A 22,517-nucleotide genomic window follows, 5' to 3' on the forward strand; every position below is an offset into this window, starting at 1 on the left:
AATTCAGATGTTTAATGTTGTGCTGATATCTTGGCCTTGCTTTTGCCGAGGGTGAAGCGGTGCACATGAGTTCGGGGACGTGGAGGCCCTGCTGATTTAATGGTAAGGCCTCGTTTAAATAATAATTTCCGGAGTCCTGCCCAATACCTGTCTAGATTCACTACCTGGCTGGCGGGTGGGAATTTGACAGCAGGAGGCCATAGCCATGGACCTGTGGGACTCCTGAGATTCCCTCACGATTGGGAGAGGCCAGGGCTGGGGACTTCCTTGATCAAGGGCTCATTAAGAGGCCTGGAGGGTGCTCTCCTGCTCCTCCTGGCCCACAGGAGTACAAACAGGAATACATTTCTTACGCTTACCCTGGTCTGTTCTGGCCTGTCTGTTCCTCTCGCGGTGGTTCCAAGTGCGGCACTTCCCCTGACTTGATGTTACAATTGCATCATGGCGCTGATGATGTCATTGGACTGTGACTTTGAATCTGAAGTAGGCCTCTGCCTGCCTTTAGTGAGAGCCTCATAGATGGCCCGAATTGCCGCCGGTATTATTACAGTGGCCGGGAATTGGCAGGTTGGAGGCAGGATTGCGTTTTTTTTTTCTCAAAATTTTAACCCCCTTGCCTGACCGTTTCTGCCTGTTTTGGGTGGGGTGGGGATGGTGGCGGTGGCAGAGGAGAAGGTGTATAAAATTGAGGCTCTTATTTCTTTTGTCTATTCGTTCATGGGCAATTCCTTTTAATAAGCAAAGGTTTGTGCAGCTAAGGTCCCATTTAATCTTGTCTGGGTGCAGTATCAAATGTCTCTCTTGATTTCTTCACTGTTGGCTGTGCTCAGTGATGGCAATTCTGCCTCTGAGTCAGAAGATTGAGTGCTGAAGACAGCAGCACATAATCTACAGCTGATACTCCAATGCGGTATTGACGTGCTGCTTTGTTGGAGTGCCATCTTTTGGATGAGATATTGAACTAAAGCCCTGCTTTCTTATTCTTTTGGTTCAGATGTACATTAAAAGATCTTATGGCACTATCTTACAGCAGGGAGTTCTCCTGGTGCCCTGGCTAACATTCCTCCTTTAGCCAACACAACCAAAAACATTAACTTATTATTCTGATGAGCTCTGACAAAGGTTCATCGACCTGAAACGTTAACTCTGTTTCTCTCTCTTTACAGATGCTGCCTGACCTGCTGAGTATTTCCAGCATTTTCTGTTTTTATTTCAGAATTCCAGCATCCGCAGTATTTTGTTTTTGTTTTAACTTATTATTCATCTGATTTTTGTTTGTGGGTTCTTGCTTTGCAAAGAATGTAGACTTTGAGAGATGTAATGAAGCGCTGTGTAAATACAAGTCCCGTTTTCTATTTGCAGGTGAAATGGTTATAGGATTGGTCCAATTACTCCATTAATGGTCTGTTAAGTGTTGCATTACATATTAGAGCATTACATATTCGAGCAAATATCATAAGTGGATGCACAGTATTTGTCATACTAACACCAGCAATAGGAAAACTTGGATCCAGATTGGTAAACATAATGAAGTAATGGAGATGGATAGCTAGTATTTTTATGCCAACACTAATAACAGAACATTAGATGCAGTAGACTGCTTTTTTAACAATTTGCATGGTGTCCAGCTATGCAGTCCAGTTATAGCCAGTGCACGGCACAAGGTTCCTTTGCATATTCTTCAGTCTGATAAAGTTTAGGTATCTCTTTTTGCCCCTTCCCCTCTCCTCTTGCTATGAAACTGTAAAGGTCTATATCAATTAATTAAAAAAAATTGGCATGAAAATTTGCCAAAAGATTCTGCTGAAGTTCAGCATTACAGTTACTGGATTAATCGATAAGGTTCTCTAGTCCAAATTCCAGCAGATATCACTGGCAGCTCAGCTACCTCTGTACTAGTTGTAACTGGAATTATAATTCAAATAACTACCATAAATGGAGTAGACCAATTTTATGTACAGTGTAAACAATAAATAAACTTTAGCATCATTTCCTGGCTTGTCAAGGTCAATATTTAGACATTTTTAAAAATCCAGTTAATAATTTTACACTTTCATAGTTCCTTTAAAATATTGACTCATTTTGGTGTTTGTTTTTAAATACCATAGGAAAAAATGAAATTTATTTAGTGGAGCTACTAGAAATCTTTTAATGAGAGTTGAAAAATTTGGCAAAAATTGTTGTTTTTAATGTTTTAAAAATGTGACTGGGAGAGTCTGAAGTGAAAATAATGTATTTATAATCTATAATTTGTGTTAGCCAAATTTATGTGTCTTGGATAAATTTACAGTAATGAGATTAAAGTTAATGATCCTTAACCACGAATGCCAATGAATGTTAATGGGGTGGAAAATGCTGACATTTGGTATCCTCACTGATACCAGCTGTCAAGGCAAAAATGCACCCAAATTCAATCCATCAAATTGATTGTTCTGTAATGGTTTTGCAGGTCAAGGAGGATATGCATATCTAAAAGAATGGCTGTGGTGGGGAGGACTCCTTTCCAGTAAGTTAAGTTTTTTTTTAATAGTTTGGGTTTAACTTGAGCCTCAAACAAAAAAATAAATATTCTATAAACAGACCATTGAGGTGAATTTGTGGTTATCCAAGGGTTCCACTGTACAGGATTGCTGTAGACGATTTGTCTCATTTGCAAGGTTAACTGAAATGATTGCTTTTATGGTGGTTTTGTTTCAAGCTGTTTGCTTATACAGTTAATCTACTCATTCAGTTGATTTCTCGGAATCTTTAGGTGACTAGAACAGATTTCACATACCTCACTCAGATATTCTGACTCTGTATTCCCCACTCAAACAACAGAAACTTGCATTTCAATGGAATTCTCTCCCCCCCCCCCCCCCCCCCCACTAAACCGCTTGCGTGCTTTAGTCCTTGCATCACCTTTCTTCCTGTGCAACTGGGAGACCGCTATCAGTCTCTCAAAAGGTGTAGGTCAGAATAGAGAGTCTTTCATGGTTTGCAGGTATTTTCTGTTGTTAAATTGCCCAGTCTGTTTTCTTCAGGTATTTTTAATCCCCAAAATTGGGGTGTTGCTCTTGGCCAATGACCCTCTTGAGGAAATATTAATAAGAACAATACTGTGTTCATTGGGAAAAATGTAGTCCTAATAAAATAAAAATGAATTGGCACTCGTAGCTTATAGGCTCGGCCGCAAGCAGTATTTAATGCAGCTTATAATGGCTACAATCATTGACCGACAATACGCTTTAAAGGGGACAGATCAATGAGAGCCATAAAAGCTGATGAGCACTGGGGAGGGAGGGATACTGAGCCACAAAATTGGAACTTAACACTCCGAATAGAAAGTATGCCACCAGCTAGGTTCTTGTCATTTGGGTACATATGCCAACACTGACCCAAAACAATGTACTGTGCTTTCACAGTTGGGACATTGGGGCCAATTTTCCAAATGTGTACTCTTGGCATGGAGACTGTCTTACCGAGCGTGCATATTGGGAATTTGCAGGCATGCACCCAATGATTTTACCGATCGTGGCTCCACACAAGGAGCACACATTCAGAAAATCTGCCTTAGTACATCTACCCCAATTTATGACACAGGCTCTAAATACTGTACAAAATGCAGCACCCCATTTATCATTGGTGGACACGATTGAAGCATAAAATATTTATTCCAAAAATGCACATTTGCCTCAGGTTCTGGAGATGCTCCCATGAAGAGCAACAAAACAACATGCAGTTGTAGGTGTTTATAGCATAGAAGGAGACCGTTTAGCCTGTTGTGCTAAAGCAATTTGAAACTAATCCAGTTGCCCCACTTCCGCCCCCCCCCCCCCCCCCCCCCGCCATCATAGCTCAGCTGGCAGATACATCTAGCACTGGCACAAGTATGTACTGTCAACCCTCTCTGTGATCTACGATGAACATCATATAAGCCAAAAGCAAGGGAGGGAACCATTAGTTTAGCAGTGCAAAACCTCCCTGGCAGACAAAAGTTCCAAATTCACAAAGGAGTTCAATGCATGGGGGTCTCAACCTCCATCTTACATAGAAACATAGACGATAGAAGCAGGAGTCGGCCATTTGGCCCCTCGAGCCTGTTCCGCCATTTAATGAGATCATGGCTGATCATCCAAATTCAATACCCTGTCCCTGCTTTCTCCCATATCCCTTGATTCCTTTAGCCTTAAGAAATATATCTAACTCCTTCTTGAATATATTTAATGAATTGGCCTCGACTGCCTTCTGTGGTAGAGAATTCCACAGGTTCACCACTCTCTGGGTGAAGAAATTCCTCCTCATCTCTGTCCTAAATGGCTTACCCCTTATCCTTAGACTGTGACCCCTGGTTCTGGACTCCCGCCGCCATCGGGGACATCCTTCCTGCATCTAGTCTGTCTAGCCCTGTTAGAATTTTATAAGTTTCAATGAGATCCCCTCTCATTCTTCTAAACTCCAGCGAGTACAAGCCCAATCGACCCAATCTCTCTTCATACGTCATTCCTGCCATCCCAGGTATCAGTCTGGTGAATCTTCGTGCACTTCCTCCATGGCAAGAACATCCTTCCTCAGATAAGGTGACCAAAACTGCGCACAATACTCAAGGTGTGGTCTCACCAAGGCCCTGTACAACTGCAGCAAGACATCCTTGCTCCTGTACTCGAACCCTCTCGCTATGAAGGCCAACATACCATTTGCCTTCTTAACCGCCTGCTGCACGTGCATGCTTACCTTCAGCGACTGGTGCACCAGGTCTCGTTGCACTTCCCCTTTTCTCAACCTATTGCCGTTCAGATAATATTCTGCCTTCCTGTTTTTGCCACCAAAGTGGATAACCTCGCATTTATCCACATTTGACAAATGCATGGCAAATGCTGTATAATCACCCAACCTGTCCAAATCATACTGGAGTTTCTCTGCATCCTCCTCACAGCACACACGCCCACCCAGCTTTGTGTCATCTGCAAACTTGGAGATATTAAATTTAGTTCCCACGTCTAGATCATTAATATATATTGTGAATAACTGGGGTCCTAGCACCGACCCCTGCGGTACCCCACTGGTCACTGCCTGCCACTCGGAAAAAGACCCGTTTATTCCAACTGTTTGCTTCCGGTCTGCCAACCAGTTTTCCATCCAACTCAATACCTTGCCCCCAATCCCATGTGCTTTAACTTTGCACGCTAATCTCTTATTCGGGACCTTATCGAAAGCCTTCTGAAAGTCCAAATACACCACATCCACTGGTTCTCCCTTATCTATTCTACCAGTTACATCCTCAAAAAAATTCCAGTAGATTAGTCAAGCATGATTTACCTTTTGTAAATCCATGTTGACTTTGTCCGATCCTGTCACTGTTTAACATTAGAACATAAGAAATAGGAGCAGGAGTAGGTCAATCGGCCCCTCAAGCCTGCTCCGCCATTCAATAAGATCATGGCTGATCTGATCCTAACCGCCAATGCACTATCACAGAACCATCTCCTGAATCTAACAGAATTAGTCACACGAAATAGGAGCAGGATCAGGCTACACGGCCCCTGGGCCCGCTCCGCTACCCACAGGGCTATGACCGATCCGAACCTAGACTCATGTCCAAATTCCTGCCCGCTCCCCGTAACCCTTAATTCCCTTTACTTCTGGGAAACTGTCTATTTCTGTTTTAAATTTATGTAATGATGTAGCTTCTACAGCTTTTTGGGGCAGCATATTCCATGGACCTACCACCCTCTGAGTGAAGTAGTTCCTCCTCATCTCAGTTTTGAAAGAGCAGCCCCTTATTCTAAGACTATGCCCCCTAGTTCTAGTTTCACCCATCATCGGGAACATCTTCCCCGCATCCACCCGATCCAACCCCTTCACAATCTTATATGTTTCAATAAGATCGCCTCTCATTCTTCTGAACTCCAATGAGTAGAGTCCCAATCTACTCAACCTCTCCTCATATGTCCATCCCCTCATCCCCGGGATTAACCGAGTGAACCTTCTTTGTACTGACTCGAGAGCAAGTATGTCCTTTCTTAAGTATGGACACCAAAACTGTACGCAGTATTCCAGGTGCGGTCTCACCAATACCTTGTACAACTGAAGCAATACCTCCCTATTTTTATATTCTATCCCCCTAGCAATGAAAGCCAACATTCCATTGGCCTTCTTAATCACTTACTGCACCTGCATACTAACCTTTTGAGTTTCGTGCACCAGGACCCCCAGATCCCTTTGTACTTCAGTACTTTCCACTTTCTTGCCATTAAGATAATAACTTGCTCTACGATTTTTCCTGCCAAAGTGCATAACCTCACACTTTACAGTATTGTATTCCATCTGCCAAATCTCTGCCCACTTACTTAGCCTGTCGATGTCCCCTTGCAGGTTTTTTATGTCCTCCTCACTCACTACTTTCCCTCCCATCTTAGTATCATCTGCAAACTTTGATATGTTACACTCGGTCCCCTCCTCCAAATCGTTAATATAGATTGTAAAGAGTTGGGGACCCAGCACTGACCCCTGCGGAACACCACTAGTTACTGATTGCCAGTCTGAGAATGAACCATTTACCCAACTCTCTGCCTTTTGTTAGATAGCCAACCCTCTATCCATGCCAGAATATTACCCCCAATCCTGTGATTTTTTATCTTAAGCAATAATCTTTTGTGTGGCACCTTGTCAAATGCCTTTTGGAAGTCTAAATACACTACGTCCACTGGTTCCCCTTTATCCACCCTATATGTTACTTCCTCAAAGAACTCCAGCAAATTTGTCAAACATGACTTCCCCTTCATAAAACCATGCTGACTTTGTCCTATTAAATTATGATTATCCAAATGTCCTGTTACTGTCTCCTTAATAATGGACTCCAAAATTTTACCTACCACAGATGTTAGGCTAACCGGTCTATAGTTTCCAGCCTTCTGTCTACTGCCCTTTTTAAATAAGGCTGTTACATTAGCAGTTTTCCAGTCTGCCGGGACCTTTGCCGAGTCCAGGGAGTTTTGGAAAATTATTACCAATGCATCCACAATCCCTACCGCCACTTCCCTCAAGACCCTAGGATGTAAGCCATCAGGTCCAGGTGATTTATCCGCCTTGAGTCCCATTATTTTACCGAGTACCACTTCCTTAGTGATTTTGATCGTGTTTAGCTCCTCCCCCCCCCCCCCCCCCATTTTGCCCCCTGTTTGTCCAGTGTTGGGATATTCTTAGTGTCTTCTACTGTAAAGACTGATATAAAATATTCATTCAGTGTTTTTGCCATCTCCATATTTCCCACCATTAATTTCCCGGTCTCATCCTCTAAGGGACCAACATTTACTTTAGCCACCCTTTTTCTTTTTATATAACTAAAAACTCTTACTGTCTGTTTTTATATTTTTTGCTAATTTACTTTCATAATCTATCTTCCCTTTCTTAATCAATCTTTGTTATTTTTTTGCTGTCTTTTAAAGTTTTCCCAATCCTCTATCCTCCCACTAGATTTGGCTACCTTATATGCCCTTTTTAGTCGAATACTATCCTTAATTTCTTTACTTAGTCACGGATGGCTGTCTTTTCTTTTACACCCTTTTCTTCTCAGTGGAATATATTTTTTTTGGAAGTTGTAAAATAACTCCTTAAATGTACACCACTGATCATGTATCGTCTTACCCTTTAATCTATTTTCCCAATCCACTCTACTCAATTCCGCGCTCATACCTTCATAGTCTCCTTTATTCAAGCTTAGCACGCTTGTTTGAGATCCAACCTTTTCACCCTCTAATTGAATATGGAATTCAACCATGTTATGGTCACTCATTCCAAGGGGATCCTTTACTAGGACAGCTTTCCAAGTACTCTGCTATTACATCTTTTATAATGGACTGTAGCATTTTCCCCACTACTGATGTCAGGCTTACCGGTCTATAATTCCCTGTTTTTTCTCTACCACCTTTTTTGAATAGTGGGGTTACATTAGCTACCCTCCAATCCATGGGCACTGTGCCAAAATGTGTAGAATTTTGGAAGATGACCAGCAATGCATCTACTATTTCTAGGGCCACTTCCTTAATTACCCTAGGATGTAGATTATCAGGCCCTGGGGATTTATTGGCCTTCAATCCCGTCAATTTCCCTAACACCATTTCCCTACAAATATTGATTTCATTCAGTTCCTCCCTCTCATTAGACCCGATGTTTCCTGACATCTCTGGGAGGTTATTTGTGTCCTCCTTTGTGAAGACAGAACCAAAGTATGTATTTAATTGGTCTGCCATTTTTTTGTTCCCCATTATAAATTCCCCTGATTCTGACTGCAAGGGACCTATGCTTGACTTCACCAATCTTTTTTTCTCTTCACATATCTATAGATATCTTCTTGCTCCATGGATCCTGAAACCCAGATTATGACTCTTTTTTCCAGATCTTGCAATCTGTAGTAGGACAATATACTAGGGACATAGCAACAAGAGTAGGCCATTCAGACCCTTGAGTCTGTTCCTTCATTCAATCAGATCATGACTGATCTGTATCTTAACTCCATCTACCCGCCTTGGTTCCCTAACCCTTAATACCCTTGCCTAACAAAAATCTATACATCTCAGTTTTGAAATTTTCAATTGACCTAGCCTCAATTGCATTTTCGGGGAGAGTGTTCCTTATTGCCACTACCCTTTGTGTGGGGAAAAAAATGCTTCCCGACATCACCCCTGAATGGCCTCGCTCTAATTTTCAGTTTGTGCCTCCTCATTCTGGACACTCCCACCAGAGGAAATAGTTTCTCTCTCTCTACCCTGTCAACTCCTTTTTAATCATTTTAAACACCTCAATTAGATCATCACTAATCTTCCATATTCGAGGGAATTCAAGCCTAATTAGAATCATAGAATGGTTACAGCACAGAAGGAGGCCATTTGGCCCATCGAGCCCGTGCCGACTCTCTGCAAGAGCACTTCAGCTAGTCCCACTGCACCGCCCTTTCCCCGTAGCCCTGCGAATATTTTTCCTTCAGGTACTTATCCAATTTCCTTTTTGAAAGCTGCAATTAAATCTGCTTCCACCACCCTTTCAGGCAGTGCATTCCAGATCATAACTATTCGCTATGTTTATATTTTTAAAAAAAAGTTTTCCCTCATGTCTCCTTTGGTTCTTTTGCCAATCACCTTAAATTTGTGTCCTCTGGTTCTTGACCCTTCCGCCAATGGGAACAGTTTCTCTCTATCTACTGTCTCGACCCCTCATGATTTTGAACACCTATCAAATCTCCTGTCAACCTTCTCTGCTCTAAGGAGGACAACCCCAGCTTCTCCAGTCTATTCACGTACCCATCTTATCTCTGGAACCATTCTTGTAAATCTTTTCTGAACCCTCCCTAAAACCTTCTCATCCTTCCTAAAGTGCAGTGCCCAGAATTGAACACAATACTCCAGTTGAGGCCGAACCGGTGTTTTATAAAATGTCATCAAAACTTCCTTGCTTTTGTACTCTATGCCTCTATTTATTTATGAAGCCCAGGATCCTGTATGCTTTTTTAACCGCTTTCTCAACCTGCCCTGCTGCCTTCAGTGATTTGTGCAGATATACCCCCAGGTCTCTGTTCATGAACCCACTTTAGGATTGTACCCTTTTGTTTATATTGCCTGTCCTCGTTCTTCCTATCAAAATATCACTTTGCACTTTTCTACGTTAAATTTCATCTGCCACTTGTCAGGGTTTATTCACCAGAGCCATGCAATTACAGGCAGTCACTAAAGCAAACCACGGTTCCTTTCGCACTCGATCACTGCCTCTTATCAAAGACCAGATGCAGATATTCAGATCACAGCTTTGTCTCGGGGGTAAGATCTATCGCTTTTGGTATTTTACTTCGTAGAATGTCATAGCTCCAACTGGTGTCATTCTTGTGTGAGTTACAACTGCTGCTACTGACTTTGTTGGGAATGATATTTCCGCCAGAAGGGCGACTGAAGTACTGCAAACTCTTGAGAAGCAGCAGCAGAACTTGAAAACAATTGCAAGAATGACCAAAAAGTCTCCAGCAACTGAAGATTAATCTCCAGGGCACTGCTGCGAGCAACCCTGGAGAAAAATAATCAGGGCATTAAAAAAATAGTTTTTCATTTTTCTTTGAACACATGTTTATTAGTTATAAAAATATTGGAGATGGGGGGGGGGTGGGGGGTGGGGGGGTGGTGCGGTGGAAAGGCTGTTTGACTGACTATCAAGAATCTTCCAATTGGGTAATGAGTCTCTTCACTTTCCAATTAGCGTAGGAAGGTGGTGCACCGTGAGGATGGATATGTTGGGCGAACAATAGTGGGGGCGGGGTAGTTGGAGGTAGGAGGTCAGAAGGCTGTGGAGGCCAAGTCACTGAATATATTTAAGAAGGAGATAGATTTCTAGACACAAGGCATCCAGGGGTATGGGGAGAGAGCGGGAATATAATATTGAGATAGAGGATCAGCTATGATCATATTGAATGGCGGAGCAGGCTCAGAGGGCCGAATGGCCTACTCCTGCTCCTATTTTTTTTTCTATGTCATGTAATAACGCCTCCAGGAATACATTCAGCCAGTGTTGGCAACCCGAGCTCCGATGACAGGCCATAACAAAGCCCGTTAATCACAGCAGCTCTTTTGTTGCATCACCTGGGCCTCTGAGCTTAAATGGCTCACCAGTCCTGCAGCAGGAGTTTCTTGGCGAGCTTCAGGCTGCAGTATTGGGTCACTGTCGGCTTCACAAGTAATTCACCATTTACTCCCTGCTCATCTAGGACCTAGGTGGCGGACCGCCTGCAGAAGAATTACTATGGGTGCATGGGTTTTAGGAACTGTGGGAAGGGCTGTCTCCTTCACTTCATAAGCAAACCCATCTGATTTCATGTGATAATTGTATCATTTAAGGGACCTGATCACATTAGCAGCATTGACTGTTGAGGGAGACAAATTACTATTGTCTAGTGCGATTCAAAGCATTTACCCTGCAGATGAGAATATTTGATGGGGTGGGGGGAGAAATTGGTCCCCATCTTGCCTGTTCTCGAGTTGAAGGGACCAATTTCACCGTCTGATCTCCCTGGAAGTGTACCGGCTGACAATTTGAATGACTTTGAAGTGTCCAAGGCTCTCACCTAAAATGGGCACTAGGCCCCTGATTAGCATATTCCTGGGTTGTGGTCAATTATATGTGCAGCGTAGTCTCATAGCAGTAACACTGTTCTGCAGAGGGACCTCACCACTACAACTGAGCAGCATCTTGTTGTTGCAGCACCTCCAAAGGGGACAAAAGCTACCTAAAGCAGTTCAAAACTTTTCAACATGAGCTCTGTGGGGACATGTCAATAGTGGGACAGTACAGGAGAGGAAGAGGTGGCCAAAACTAGGTCCTCTTTCTCCTTCTGTGGAAGTCTAGTTTATCCCACAGCTGAAGCGTGTGTATCTCTGCCCTGCTATAGGTTGGCACTACTGCGACAGGATAGCAAGAGGATCAGCTGATGTCCCAAGCCCTACACCCTTGCTGTGCCAAGGCACTCGAAGGGCAGGTGGCCAACATCCCTGTTAATGGAGCAGGGATTTGGTGTTGGGTCTCCCCATTCCTTTTTCTATGCTACATCTCACTAGGCCTGCCTGAAAGCAGCTGCTTTACCAGAGGAAAATTCCGGTCGTGTATCAAATTACTGTAAAATGTGTACAATCCTGCAGTAACTGAATTGAGAGATTGTTTTTCATGCATTGAAATATATTTCAATCTGGTATTAGATCTCTAAGGAGACTACAAGAAATTAATGATTCCAGGAATAAATTAATTCAGTTATTGAATGATCTAGCACAGAATGATGCCATTTGGCCCATCGTGCCTCTGCTGGCTCTTTGGTAGAGCTATCCAGTTAGTCGCACACCCAGCTCTTTCCCCATTGCCCTGTAAATTTTTCCCCTTCAAGTATTTATCCAATTCCCTTTTGAAAGTTACTATTGAATCTGTTTCCACCACTCTTGGGCAGCGCATCCCAGATCACAATTCGCTGCATAAATTTTCTTTTCCTCATGTCGCCTCTGGTTCTTTTGCCATTTACCTTAAATCGGTGTCCTCTGGTTGCCGACCCTTCTGCCACTGGATACAGTTTCTCCTTATTTACTCTATCAAAACCCTTCATGATTTTGAACACTGCTACAACACAAATAACAGATTCCTGAATTGGGTCTCCATTCCAAACGCCCACATCCCGTGACTGAATTTAAAAAAAATTGGGGCCATAGGATGTACATGGGACCCAATAGTGTTTAATATCGGCTAATTAAATGTGGATAAGTACTGTCGAACCTATAGTACTTCAAATTGTGTAATGTAAATGTAGCTTTCGGGACCGACAGGCAGCAAGATCAATATGTAGCTCATCTAACAGTAGTACTCTTATGAGGGGTGTAAAGTCTGTAGGTTGGGCAGTTAATAAATACACAGACTTCAAAATTACAAACAAACAGGTCTTTACTATTCAGAGGTCAGGGCGAATCTGCCCCAGTTATCCTGTCACAACACTTATATACTGGTGTGGTCACTGTCGGTATTACAGTATACAGAAGCCAATCAAGTAGTGCCACACTTAAAGTAGTTCCCTTAAAGGTGAACGGTTACATACAATAATTTCCTTAAGGGTAGACGGGTACATACACTACAATCCTCCCTTTTTAGCTTTCAACATACTGAGTCCATAGTGGACATACATTATCACATATATATATATATACAGATTTATTTAAGACAGTTCATAGATTCAGTCTTTCTGGAGGTTTCCGGATTCTGTCCGGGTAACGCCGCAGTGGTGTCGTCATTCCAAGCGGGCTAGTAGGTGTTTCTGGTAAAGTTGAATCGGCTCGAAGCACAGTGTCAGGTTCCTCTGACTCCAGAACTACCAGATCGGACGTAGGTGTTCTGGGTAACTCAGTCTCAACCTTATCCGGGTAAGGTGGTGAAGTCGGGGGCCCATTTGTGGCGGACCCTATGATCTGGTCAACATGGCGCCTTATTATATTGTCTCCAATGTCCACAGTGTACATTAACGGGCCTAACCTTTTTCCAATCGTTCCAGGCTGCCATTTCTCAGTACGATAGTCCCGGGCCAAAACTCGTTGACCGGTCTGGAAGGATCTAGTAGCCCTTTCGTTCATGCCCTGGAATTGCCGGTTCTCTACGTCCCTTCTGACGTTTGGTTTGAGTAAATCCAGCCGACATCGTAGGCGTCTATTACAAAACACCATCGCGGGAGTTTGATTTGTGACCGCATGGGTTGCATTTCGGTATGCCAACAAAAAACTATCCACCTTATGCTGTAAACTTATGTCTTCATTACTCATGGCCTTTACGGCCTTCTTGAAGGTCTGGACAAACCTTTCAGCCAATCCATTGGAGGCGGGATGGTATGGGGCTGACGTGTAATGTTTAACCCCATTGCTCTTTAAGAATTTCTTAAATTCCTCAGATACAAATTGCGGTCCATTGTCAGAACAGATCTGTTCTGGCGGGCCATTCCGAGCAAACATAGTCCTTAACACCGTGATGGTTTTTTCCGTCGTGGTGGTGGTCATCTTAATTACTTCTGGCCACTTGGTGTGGGCATCTACCGCTATTAGGAACATCGAGTCCATAAATGGACCAGCAAAGTCAATGTGTACTCTTTGCCAGGGAGATGAGGGCCACTCCCATGGGTGCAGAGGAGCCTGTGGTGGTGCATTCTGAACCCTCTGACATCCTAGGCAATTCTTCGTGATCTCCTCTATGTCCCCATCGATGCCTGGCCACCACACAAACGCCCTTGCTAGATTCTTCATCTTTACGCCACCCAGGTGTCCTTCGTGCAGCTCCTTGAGTACCTTCTTTTGTAGTTTGGGTGGAATCACCACTCTAGACCCACACATCAGGGTTCCTCGACACACTGACAGTTGTTCTTTCCTCTGTGAGAATGCTTGCAGTGTTGGTTCGCACTGTGCTGGCCATCCCTCCACCGTTAAATCATAGACTCGTGAAAGAGTCGGGTCATTCCTTGTCTCATTCTCAATCATTGAGTTTGTTATCGGCAGACACTCCACTATTGATGAGTGGAACAACTCTACTGGGTCCACTGTCCTCGCTTCTTCTACCATCGGCAATGGCAAGCGTGATAGCCCATCAGCGTTTCCATGCTGTTTGGACCGTTTGTATTCAATATCATACTGGTGTGCCCCAAGTAAAACTGACCATCTTTGTGCCGTCATGGTAGAAACGGCCTTGTTTGGGTTGAATATGGACACCAACGGCTGGTGGTCCGTCAGCAATGTGAACCTCTTACACTGCAGGTAATGGTTGAATTTCTTCACGCCCCACACAAGACTGAGGGCCTCCCTATCTATCTGGGCGTAATTTCGTTCCGCTGGTGTCAATGATCGGGACGCGAATGCCACTGGCCTTTCCGAGCCATTTGGTAGTCTGTGCGAGAGTACTGCCCCAATTCCGTACGGGGAAGCATCACAAGCTAGCCGAAGGGGTAATGCTGGGTTGAAATGAGCCAACACTTCTTCAGAGGTAATCAACTCCTTGCTCCTGCGAAAAGCCTTTTTGCATTCTTCACTCCACCTCCATGGTGTTTCTTTCCGCAACAGCTCATTTAGCGGATGCAGCACCGTAGATAAATTTGGCAGAAACTTGTGATAATAATTAATCAACCCCAAGAATGACCTTAGCTGTGACACGTTTCCTGGAGCGGGGGCCTTCACGACCGCTTCTATCTTTTCCGGTGACTTATGTAGTCCCTCTCGGTCAATGACATGACCGCAGTATGAGATCCGTTTTTGGAAGAACTCTCACTTCTTGCGATTAGCCCGAAGGCCATACTCCTTCAACCTGGTGAGTACCAGTTTCAAATTCGTGAGGTGTTCTTCCTCATCTTTTCCCGTGATTAGAATATCATCTAAGTAGCACTGCGTGCTTGGAATTCCTTGTAACACCTGTTCCATGGCCCTCTGCCAAATTGCTGGCGCCGAAGCTACTCCAAAGACCAGTCTATTATAGCGATACAAGCCTCTGAGTGTTGATGGTGAGGTATTGGCGTGACTCTTCCTCAACCTCCATCTGTAAATATGCCTGAGCCAGGTCTATCTTCGTGAAGTGCTTCCCTCCAGCCAATGAAGCAAAAATATCTTCAATCCGCGGAAGCGGGTATTGTACCGTGTGAAGTACCGGATTCACGGTGATCTTGAAATCTCCGCAGATACGGACCTTCCCCGGTCCCCCTGGCTTATTACTTGGTGAGGATTTCATGACGGGAACAATGGGCGTGGCCCACTCACTCCAGTCTACTTTTGACAGAACCCCTGATCGTTCAAGTTCTTCTAGTTCTGCCTCCACTGCTGGTCGTATTGCGTACGGTACCGATCTGGCCTTAAAAAACTTTGGGCTTGCATGTTCTGCAATCTTGACCTTTGCTTTAATACCTCGCAGCGTTCCCAGTCCTTGCTGGAATACCTCTTTAGCTTTGTCTAATATTCTGGACAACCGTTCAGGTTTGACATCCTCTTTTTTGGACTCCACCGTCATGGTGTTTAGTGCATGCCAGTCCATCTTTATTTTTCGGATCCACTCTCGTCCCAGAAGTGGTGGACCTCCCTCAGGCAACACATACAGATCTAACCGGTGGTGAACTTTATCCTGGTATCTCACCTTAACCTCTATTTTTCCGACGGGGAATACTTTGTGCCCCGTGTATGTCTGCAGCACTAGATCCGTATTCCGTAGTGGAATATGCTTGAAAAACTTTTTATAGTCATGCTTATTCATGACAGTCAACGCCGATCCGGTGTCTACTTCCATTTTTACTTGGACCTTCTCAATCTGTAACGTTATCCAAATAGTTTGTCGGTCGGCTTCATTGCTCACGTTGTGGATTCTCAGACTGTCCAGTCCTTTGTGTTTGGAGTGTGAGTCCGACTTCTGTTCCTTCAGACTCTTCCTAGTCGCCTCTTGTACCTTTCTGTACCATTTTTGTGAGGACTCGTTATTGTTGTACGTCGTTCCTGACCGGCACACTTTAGCTATGTGCCCGATCTTGCCACATTTCCGGCATTCTTGGTTTTTACCCCAGCAACGCTTCTGGTCGTGTGTTGTCTTCCCACAACGATAGCATTTCGTAGTCCTCGAGGTGATGTGGTCCACCCCTAGTGCCACCGCCTTCCGCTGCATTACCGCCGTTCCTTTTGCTGCGGCTTCGTATGATGTGGCTATAAGGACAGCCCTGTCAAGTGTGAGGTTGTTCTCTTCCAGTAGTCGCTTTTGCGTCCCTTCTTTGGACAATCCACATACGAACTTGTCTCGCAGTGCCTCTGTCAGATTCCCTCCGAACTGGCAGTGTTTCGCTAGCCTCCGCAGTTCGACCAAGTATTCCGCGTTGCTTTCGTCTTTCTTCTGCGTTCTCGCATAGAATCTGAATCATTCAGCCAGCTTCAATGGTGTGGGGTTCAAGTGATCCTTCAGCACTGCTACTATATCCTCGAAAATCTGATCCGCCGGTTTAGCTGGAGAGAGAAGATGTTTCAACAACCCGAATGTTTTCGCACCCATCATGTTAAGTAAGGTTACAGCTTTTTCCTCCTTAGCTATTTTGTTAGCCTTACAATGTATCTCAATACGTTCCACGTACGTGGGCCAGTCTTCTATTTCGGAGTTAAAATCGTTGCTGTCCCCATGCTTAGGCATCTTCCTTTCTTTGGGTACAACACAAATATTTCTTTAAATTCTTATGTATTTTTTTTTTTTCTAAGATGGCGGCTTTTCCCGCGAAATTGGCGGTTTCCCGCTCTTCCTTTCTCTCCCCGCCCACTTCAATGGCGGTTTCCCGCTTCTGTCGGCTCCTCCGCCTAATGGCGGCTTCCCGCGTTTCTTCCTGGTGGAAGGGGTACGCTTCCCTCGCAGCGGACAGGTTCAGCCGCTGGGCTGGCTCTCGCACAGCTCCCCCTACTCGGCTCTGTCTTCTCCTCCCGCCCGCACGGCTCTACCGGCGCTGGGTACACCCCGTTAACGGAGGACAGTTCAGCCGCTGGACTGGCTCTCGCGCAGTCTCTCACCCCGTTTTCGGCTGTGTCTCTCTCCCACTCCCGCACGTTCGGTTTTGCCGGCTCTGAGTACCCCGTTGGTGGAGAACAGCTCAGCCGCTGGACTGGCTCCTCGCAGTCTCTCTCTCCGCACCCGGCTCTCACCCGCATGGTTCCAGTTCGCCTCCCCAGCCCTCTCGCAGACCGGCGTTTCCCTCCCCGGCTGCGGCTGGGTTTCTCTTCCCGCGCCTACTCGCAGGCTCAGCGCTTCGTGGCTGCGGCCGCTGCCCGGATTTTTCCCGCCGATCGCGGTCCGGCTGTCACCCGACGCCGTTGGACCCGACTTTTGGCCGGCACAGCTCCCCCTCGACCGAGGTCGAGTGCTCTGCCCTTATCCTCCGGATACTTCTACACCTTCCCCTACTCACAGTCTCTTCGGCCGCCTTGTTTCTTGCTGGTCGGCTCACTCCGCACCGTGGCAGAAGGGTAGTCAGTGCCTGTTGCTGATACAGCTTTTGTTGTTAGTCTTCCTGCTTTCTGTTGTTGCAGCCTCGTGTTTTCTTTTGGTAGCACGACGAGGGCGGTTGTCTCTCTTCGACGCTCTTCGTTGCTTTTGGTAGTCTTGCCGCAGGGTACGATCGGACTCGTCGCCACTGTAAAGTCTGTGGGTTGGGCAGTTAATAAATACACAGACTTCAGAATTACAAACAAACAGGTCTTTACTATTCAGAGGTCAGGGCGAATCTGCCCCAGTTATCCTGTCACAACACTTATATACTGGTGTGGTCACTGTCGGTATTACAGTATACAGAAGCCAAACAAGTAGTGCCACACTTAAAGTAGTTCCCTTAAAGGTGAACGGTTACATACAATAATTTCCTTAAGGGTAGACGGGTACATACACTACAAGGGGGATGGGAAGATAGAATGATTTCAAATTTGTAACGGCCCTGGGAAGTGGACAGGGCACAGAGGGAAATGAAAGGTCTGAAAGTTTATGAACATTAGGGTGTATAATTCCTTGAGCCTTTCTAAGCTTACACTTGTTATCATTTTATTTTGCAGTGGGTGCTGGAGAAGCTGCTAACTTCGCTGCCTATGCATTTGCACCTGCCACACTGGTTACCCCATTAGGTGCACTAAGTGTGCTTATAAGGTATGATTTTTTAATGCAGCAATTGGAATACAGGAGCATTTTTTAAAAACAAAACATACCTGCGTAGATGTAAATGGGGCCACAATCTGGTTATGATGTTTATTGAATAGCCTGCAGCACTCTGCTGTCTCGGCTCATTGAGGAAGGTGTCCATGGGCAAGGGTAGCTGGTGCTTGTGGAACCACACCCCAGCATAAAGCAGTGCCTTCAGAAGAGGAAGGGGGGAGCGGTAGCTTTTACAAGTTGTATTTTCAGGCAATCAATTCACGTAAGGTAACCAAAATATTCCACCAATTCTGTTCTGATCCTTGTTGATAACTGATGTAGAGCAGTGGTGTTGTATTTAATTTCTCAGTAGAAATGAATCTTAAAAACATATTGGGGCTAATTTTCATCTCTGTACTGCCCTGTTTTTCTGCAGGAATGGGGCAGCAGTGAGATCAGTGCAGCAGTTATTGCCCGGTCTCTGCCAATGTCTGGCCTGTTTCTGGAGCTGGCTTGGAAATAAGCATACAATGTTCCTGTCCAAAACAGGTGGGAGCCTCATGAAATAGGAACATAAGAACAAGAGTAGGCCATTCAGCCCCTCGAGCCTGTTCACCATCCAATTAGATCATGGCTGATGTGTATCTTCACTCCATCTACCCACCTTGGCTCCACAACCCTTAATCTCCTTGCCTGTCAAAACTTTATTTAAAGTAATCCATGGGATACGATAACATAGTGGTCATGTCACTGGACTAGTAAGCCAGAGGCCTGGACTAATGATTTGGCGACGTGAGTTCAAATCGGCAGCTAGGGAATTTAAATTCAGTTAATTAATAAATCTGGAATAAAAAGCTAGTATCAGTAATGGTGACCATTTAACTACCAGATTTTTGTAAAAACCCATCTGGTTCACTAATGTCCTTTTTAAGGAAGGGAACCTGCCGTCCTTACCCAGTCCGGCCTATATGTGACTCCAGACCCACAGCAATGTGGTTGACTCTTAACTGCCCTCTGAAATAGCTTAGCAAGCCACTCGGTTGTTTCAAGAAAGCAGCTTGCACCAATTAGGGATGGACAATAAACGCTGACCTTGCTAGTGATGCCCACATCCAGTGACTGAATTTTTAAAAAAATTGGAGTCATATGATGTACATGGGACCCAATGCAATTTTTGATATGACATGGCACTGCACAAGTCCCACTCAGTGGGATCGAACATAAAGCTACCAAACTAGTTGTTCTTAAAGGGACCACTGGAGGCTGCTCCAGGAAATCTTAAAACATTTTTTTTTTTAAAAGTTTGTGGGGCCAGAGGTAGGTGAATCTTCCTGCTTGGTGACAACTTTCCATGGCCTCCCTGCAATTGCTTGTCCCTATCTGTAGTGTATGTACCCGTCTACCTTTAAGGGAATTATTGAATGTAACCGTTCACCTTTAAGAGAACTACTTTAGGTGTGGCACTATTTGTTTGGCTTCTGTATACTGTAATACCGATAGTGACCACACCAGTATATAAGTGTTGTGGCAGGATTGCTGGGGCAGATTCGCCCTGACCTTCGAATAGTAAAGACCTGTTTGTTTGTTACTCCTGAAGTCTGTGTCGTTATTAACCGTACAACCCACAGACTTTACACTATCCTTTAACACAAATATACTGGCTCTCCTCTACAAAGGAGCCGGAATCTTGTACCAACTATGACATTTCATGTTCTTTTGGAGGCAACCTAGATGGAAGTGATTGAGTTTTCTGATGTGATGCATGCAAGTGATCCAACTATATCTCTCTCATACAGTAAGGATATTCTCACTAATGCCTTGTAGACCTTGAGTTTTGTTGCCAGTTTAATGCCTCTCTTATCCCATAACCTCACATGGAGCCTTCCAAAAACAATACTGGCTTTAAACAATCTGTGGTTCATTTCATCATCTAGGAGCACATCATACAGCACGGTGCTTTATAGGAAGGTGAACCTATCCACTGCAGATCAGTAAGTCTAAAGTACAAAACTACCTCTAGTTCAGCACTAATTGGTAGTAAATTGGCAAGAAATTTGCACAAGTCACATGCGAATGTCACCATAGTGTGGAGGGAGGCAAATTAATGGACCATGTTGAGATAATGATATACCTGACCTGAGGGTGTTTGCTTCTTGATGCCAAAATGGAAAAATGCTTAATTACCCAGGACAAGCATCCATAATACAAATTCCTATCCAAGGTACAGAATGAATCTTCTAATGTTTAGACATTTTCACTCCAATGTCCTGCTAACTTTTTTTCTTTTTTATAATTCACGAACAGTGCCGTGCTCTCATCATATGTCTTAAATGAGCGACTGAATATTCATGGCAAGTTAGGGTGCATGCTGAGCATTGTAGGGTCAACAGTAATAGTGATCCATGCTCCAGAAGAAGAAGGAGTCCATTCCTTGCATGAGATGGAAGAAAAGCTAAAAGACACAGGTACATTTAGTTCTATTATAAGGTATTTTTGAAGACACTTGGACACTTCAAACCTGCTCCTCTCCAACGGATGCTGCAAAAATACTTGATCAGGCACAATTTTATAGTTTTTGTGTTGGGATTTTATTTAATTTTGCACCCAATTGTAATAGGAGAAATTGAAGTATTGTGTGAAAGAGCTCTTCAATTTTGGCAGACTTCTTTTTTGTGTGTGTATATACCTTTTTAGTACAGTTTTTTCTCCATGCTTCTAAAACCTGTAGTTTTGGAACTTTTTTGTGATTGAGGGGGAATTTTCATTAGTTCCTTACAATATGTTTGTTTGAAATGTTCCAAGGTGAAAAAAGGTATGTCTAGCAGATACCAGCCATATCTTGACACATCTATCTGACAATGGCCAAGGGAAATGCTTCAGCTTGTTCCTTATCAATGGAGGACCAGTTGTAGAATTGTACCATCTGCAGCAAGGATACCTGTGGCCAATTTGAAATGTAGGGACACCACTGTCGATGGTTGGCAAAGTCATCACTCCTCACCTGTTATGCATGTGGTTCATTCCAAGGCTAGGCTAGCACTGTAATATTAGATAATATGTTGCCTATATATGTATTGCTCCACATGTGTCAGTCAACCATTTGATCTGTGAAGTCTTTGGAAGATGAATGTAGCTAGGCTTTCAATATAATGTTGCATCTTGACTGTGTAACATGCTGAGAGATGGTTATGCAGGAGATCTGATGAAAGTTGAGAGGCCTAGCCATGTGTGCGCACTGGATGTGGAACAGGTTGACGGGCAATGCTGCGACATGGAATCTTGGGCCATCTACCAGATACATGTAACTGCTGGCTAGTCTTGGCACGAGCGGTCCATTAAAGGGTGCCATATTCTCCTGCATCTGTTCCCAGGTCCTGTAGGGACTGTTGTCATTGAGCCTGCCTGTTGGGCACGGTGCTCTGCTGTCTTTTTAAAACAAAAAATAATTCTGGGGATATGGGTGTCGCCAGCAAGGCCGGCATTTATTGCCCATCCCTAGTTGCCCTTGAGAACGACCCTCTTATCAGCAACCATGTCCGCTTAACCAACCATCAAATGAGTTCAGGAGCAGCACTGCTCTGTCATTTGCCCACATTTCATGCCTCTACATTTGGTTTTCTGCCCCTTCTCTCCTTTCCACCCTCCCAGCTTTTGTAAAAACAAGAATTCTTTGTGATCATTTACTGGCCCCACATACAACCACTTTCCCTTAAGTGGCTGCATCCCTTTTTAAATTTTAGGCAACAGTCCTTTAGGGTTGCATGTTCTCAAGATTCTCATCTTCTTTGCTCTCCTATTTCCTGCTTAAGGCAACAGTGGCAGAGGAAGCTTACTTAATTTATATACATGAATTGGGATTGTGGTATCCAACAAGCCCAGCTCCCCATTCTGTTGACTTGTGTAGTGGCCCACCTAGTGCAGTTCTAGGGATTGCAAAACCTGGACTAATATGCACACCTAAGGGGCTAATTTTGAACTAACCTGCCCGTTGGAAAACGAACTGAATCGGATGCGACATTGGTTTTGCACCTCGCCCTAATTTTACTTTCAATTTGAAGATCCATCGATTCCTGTAGGTTTCCTGCCCGGCACGTTACCTTAAAATTACCCCCAACGATTCTCTTCCCTGAAGCATCAATTCTGCTTTTAGAGAGATGTGAAAAATGGAAGCTTTTGTGCTGTATTTCCCTGCTTCTCAAAATATTTTGCAGAATAATATTTTGAGACATTGGATTTCAGTTGATATTCTCTGTTCTCCATCTTTGTTAATATTCTGTGGAATATTCAGTTCAACCTCTGTCTGTCATGTTCTGGGATTTTTGATCCTTTTTTTTTTCTTCATGGAAAAGGTTTGGGTATGAGTTCTG

The 22,517-nt window shown here is 44.2% G+C and overlaps 1 protein-coding gene across 3 annotated transcripts in view; it reads left to right on the forward strand.

Annotated features, from left to right (window-relative positions):
* Window positions 1-22,517, forward strand: part of LOC147123250 (magnesium transporter NIPA2-like) — a 52,973-nt gene that overhangs the window by 26,249 nt on the left and 4,207 nt on the right. For 2 of the 3 annotated variants that reach the window (XM_085969825.1, XM_085969818.1), the window contains exons 3-5: window positions 2,450-2,506; window positions 18,075-18,165; window positions 20,455-20,615. In XM_085969825.1, the coding sequence (XP_085825951.1) occupies window positions 2,450-2,506; window positions 18,075-18,165; window positions 20,455-20,615 (309 nt within the window). The remainder of the gene's footprint in view (window positions 1-2,449; window positions 2,507-18,074; window positions 18,166-20,454; window positions 20,616-22,517) is intronic. The other variant, XM_085969833.1, reaches the window with a different exon arrangement.

The sequence above is a fragment of the Somniosus microcephalus genome, chromosome 2, assembly GCF_052327205.1.
Source record: "Somniosus microcephalus isolate GS21.2 chromosome 2, FLI_Smic_1.0, whole genome shotgun sequence".
Lineage (NCBI taxonomy): Eukaryota > Metazoa > Chordata > Chondrichthyes > Squaliformes > Somniosidae > Somniosus > Somniosus microcephalus.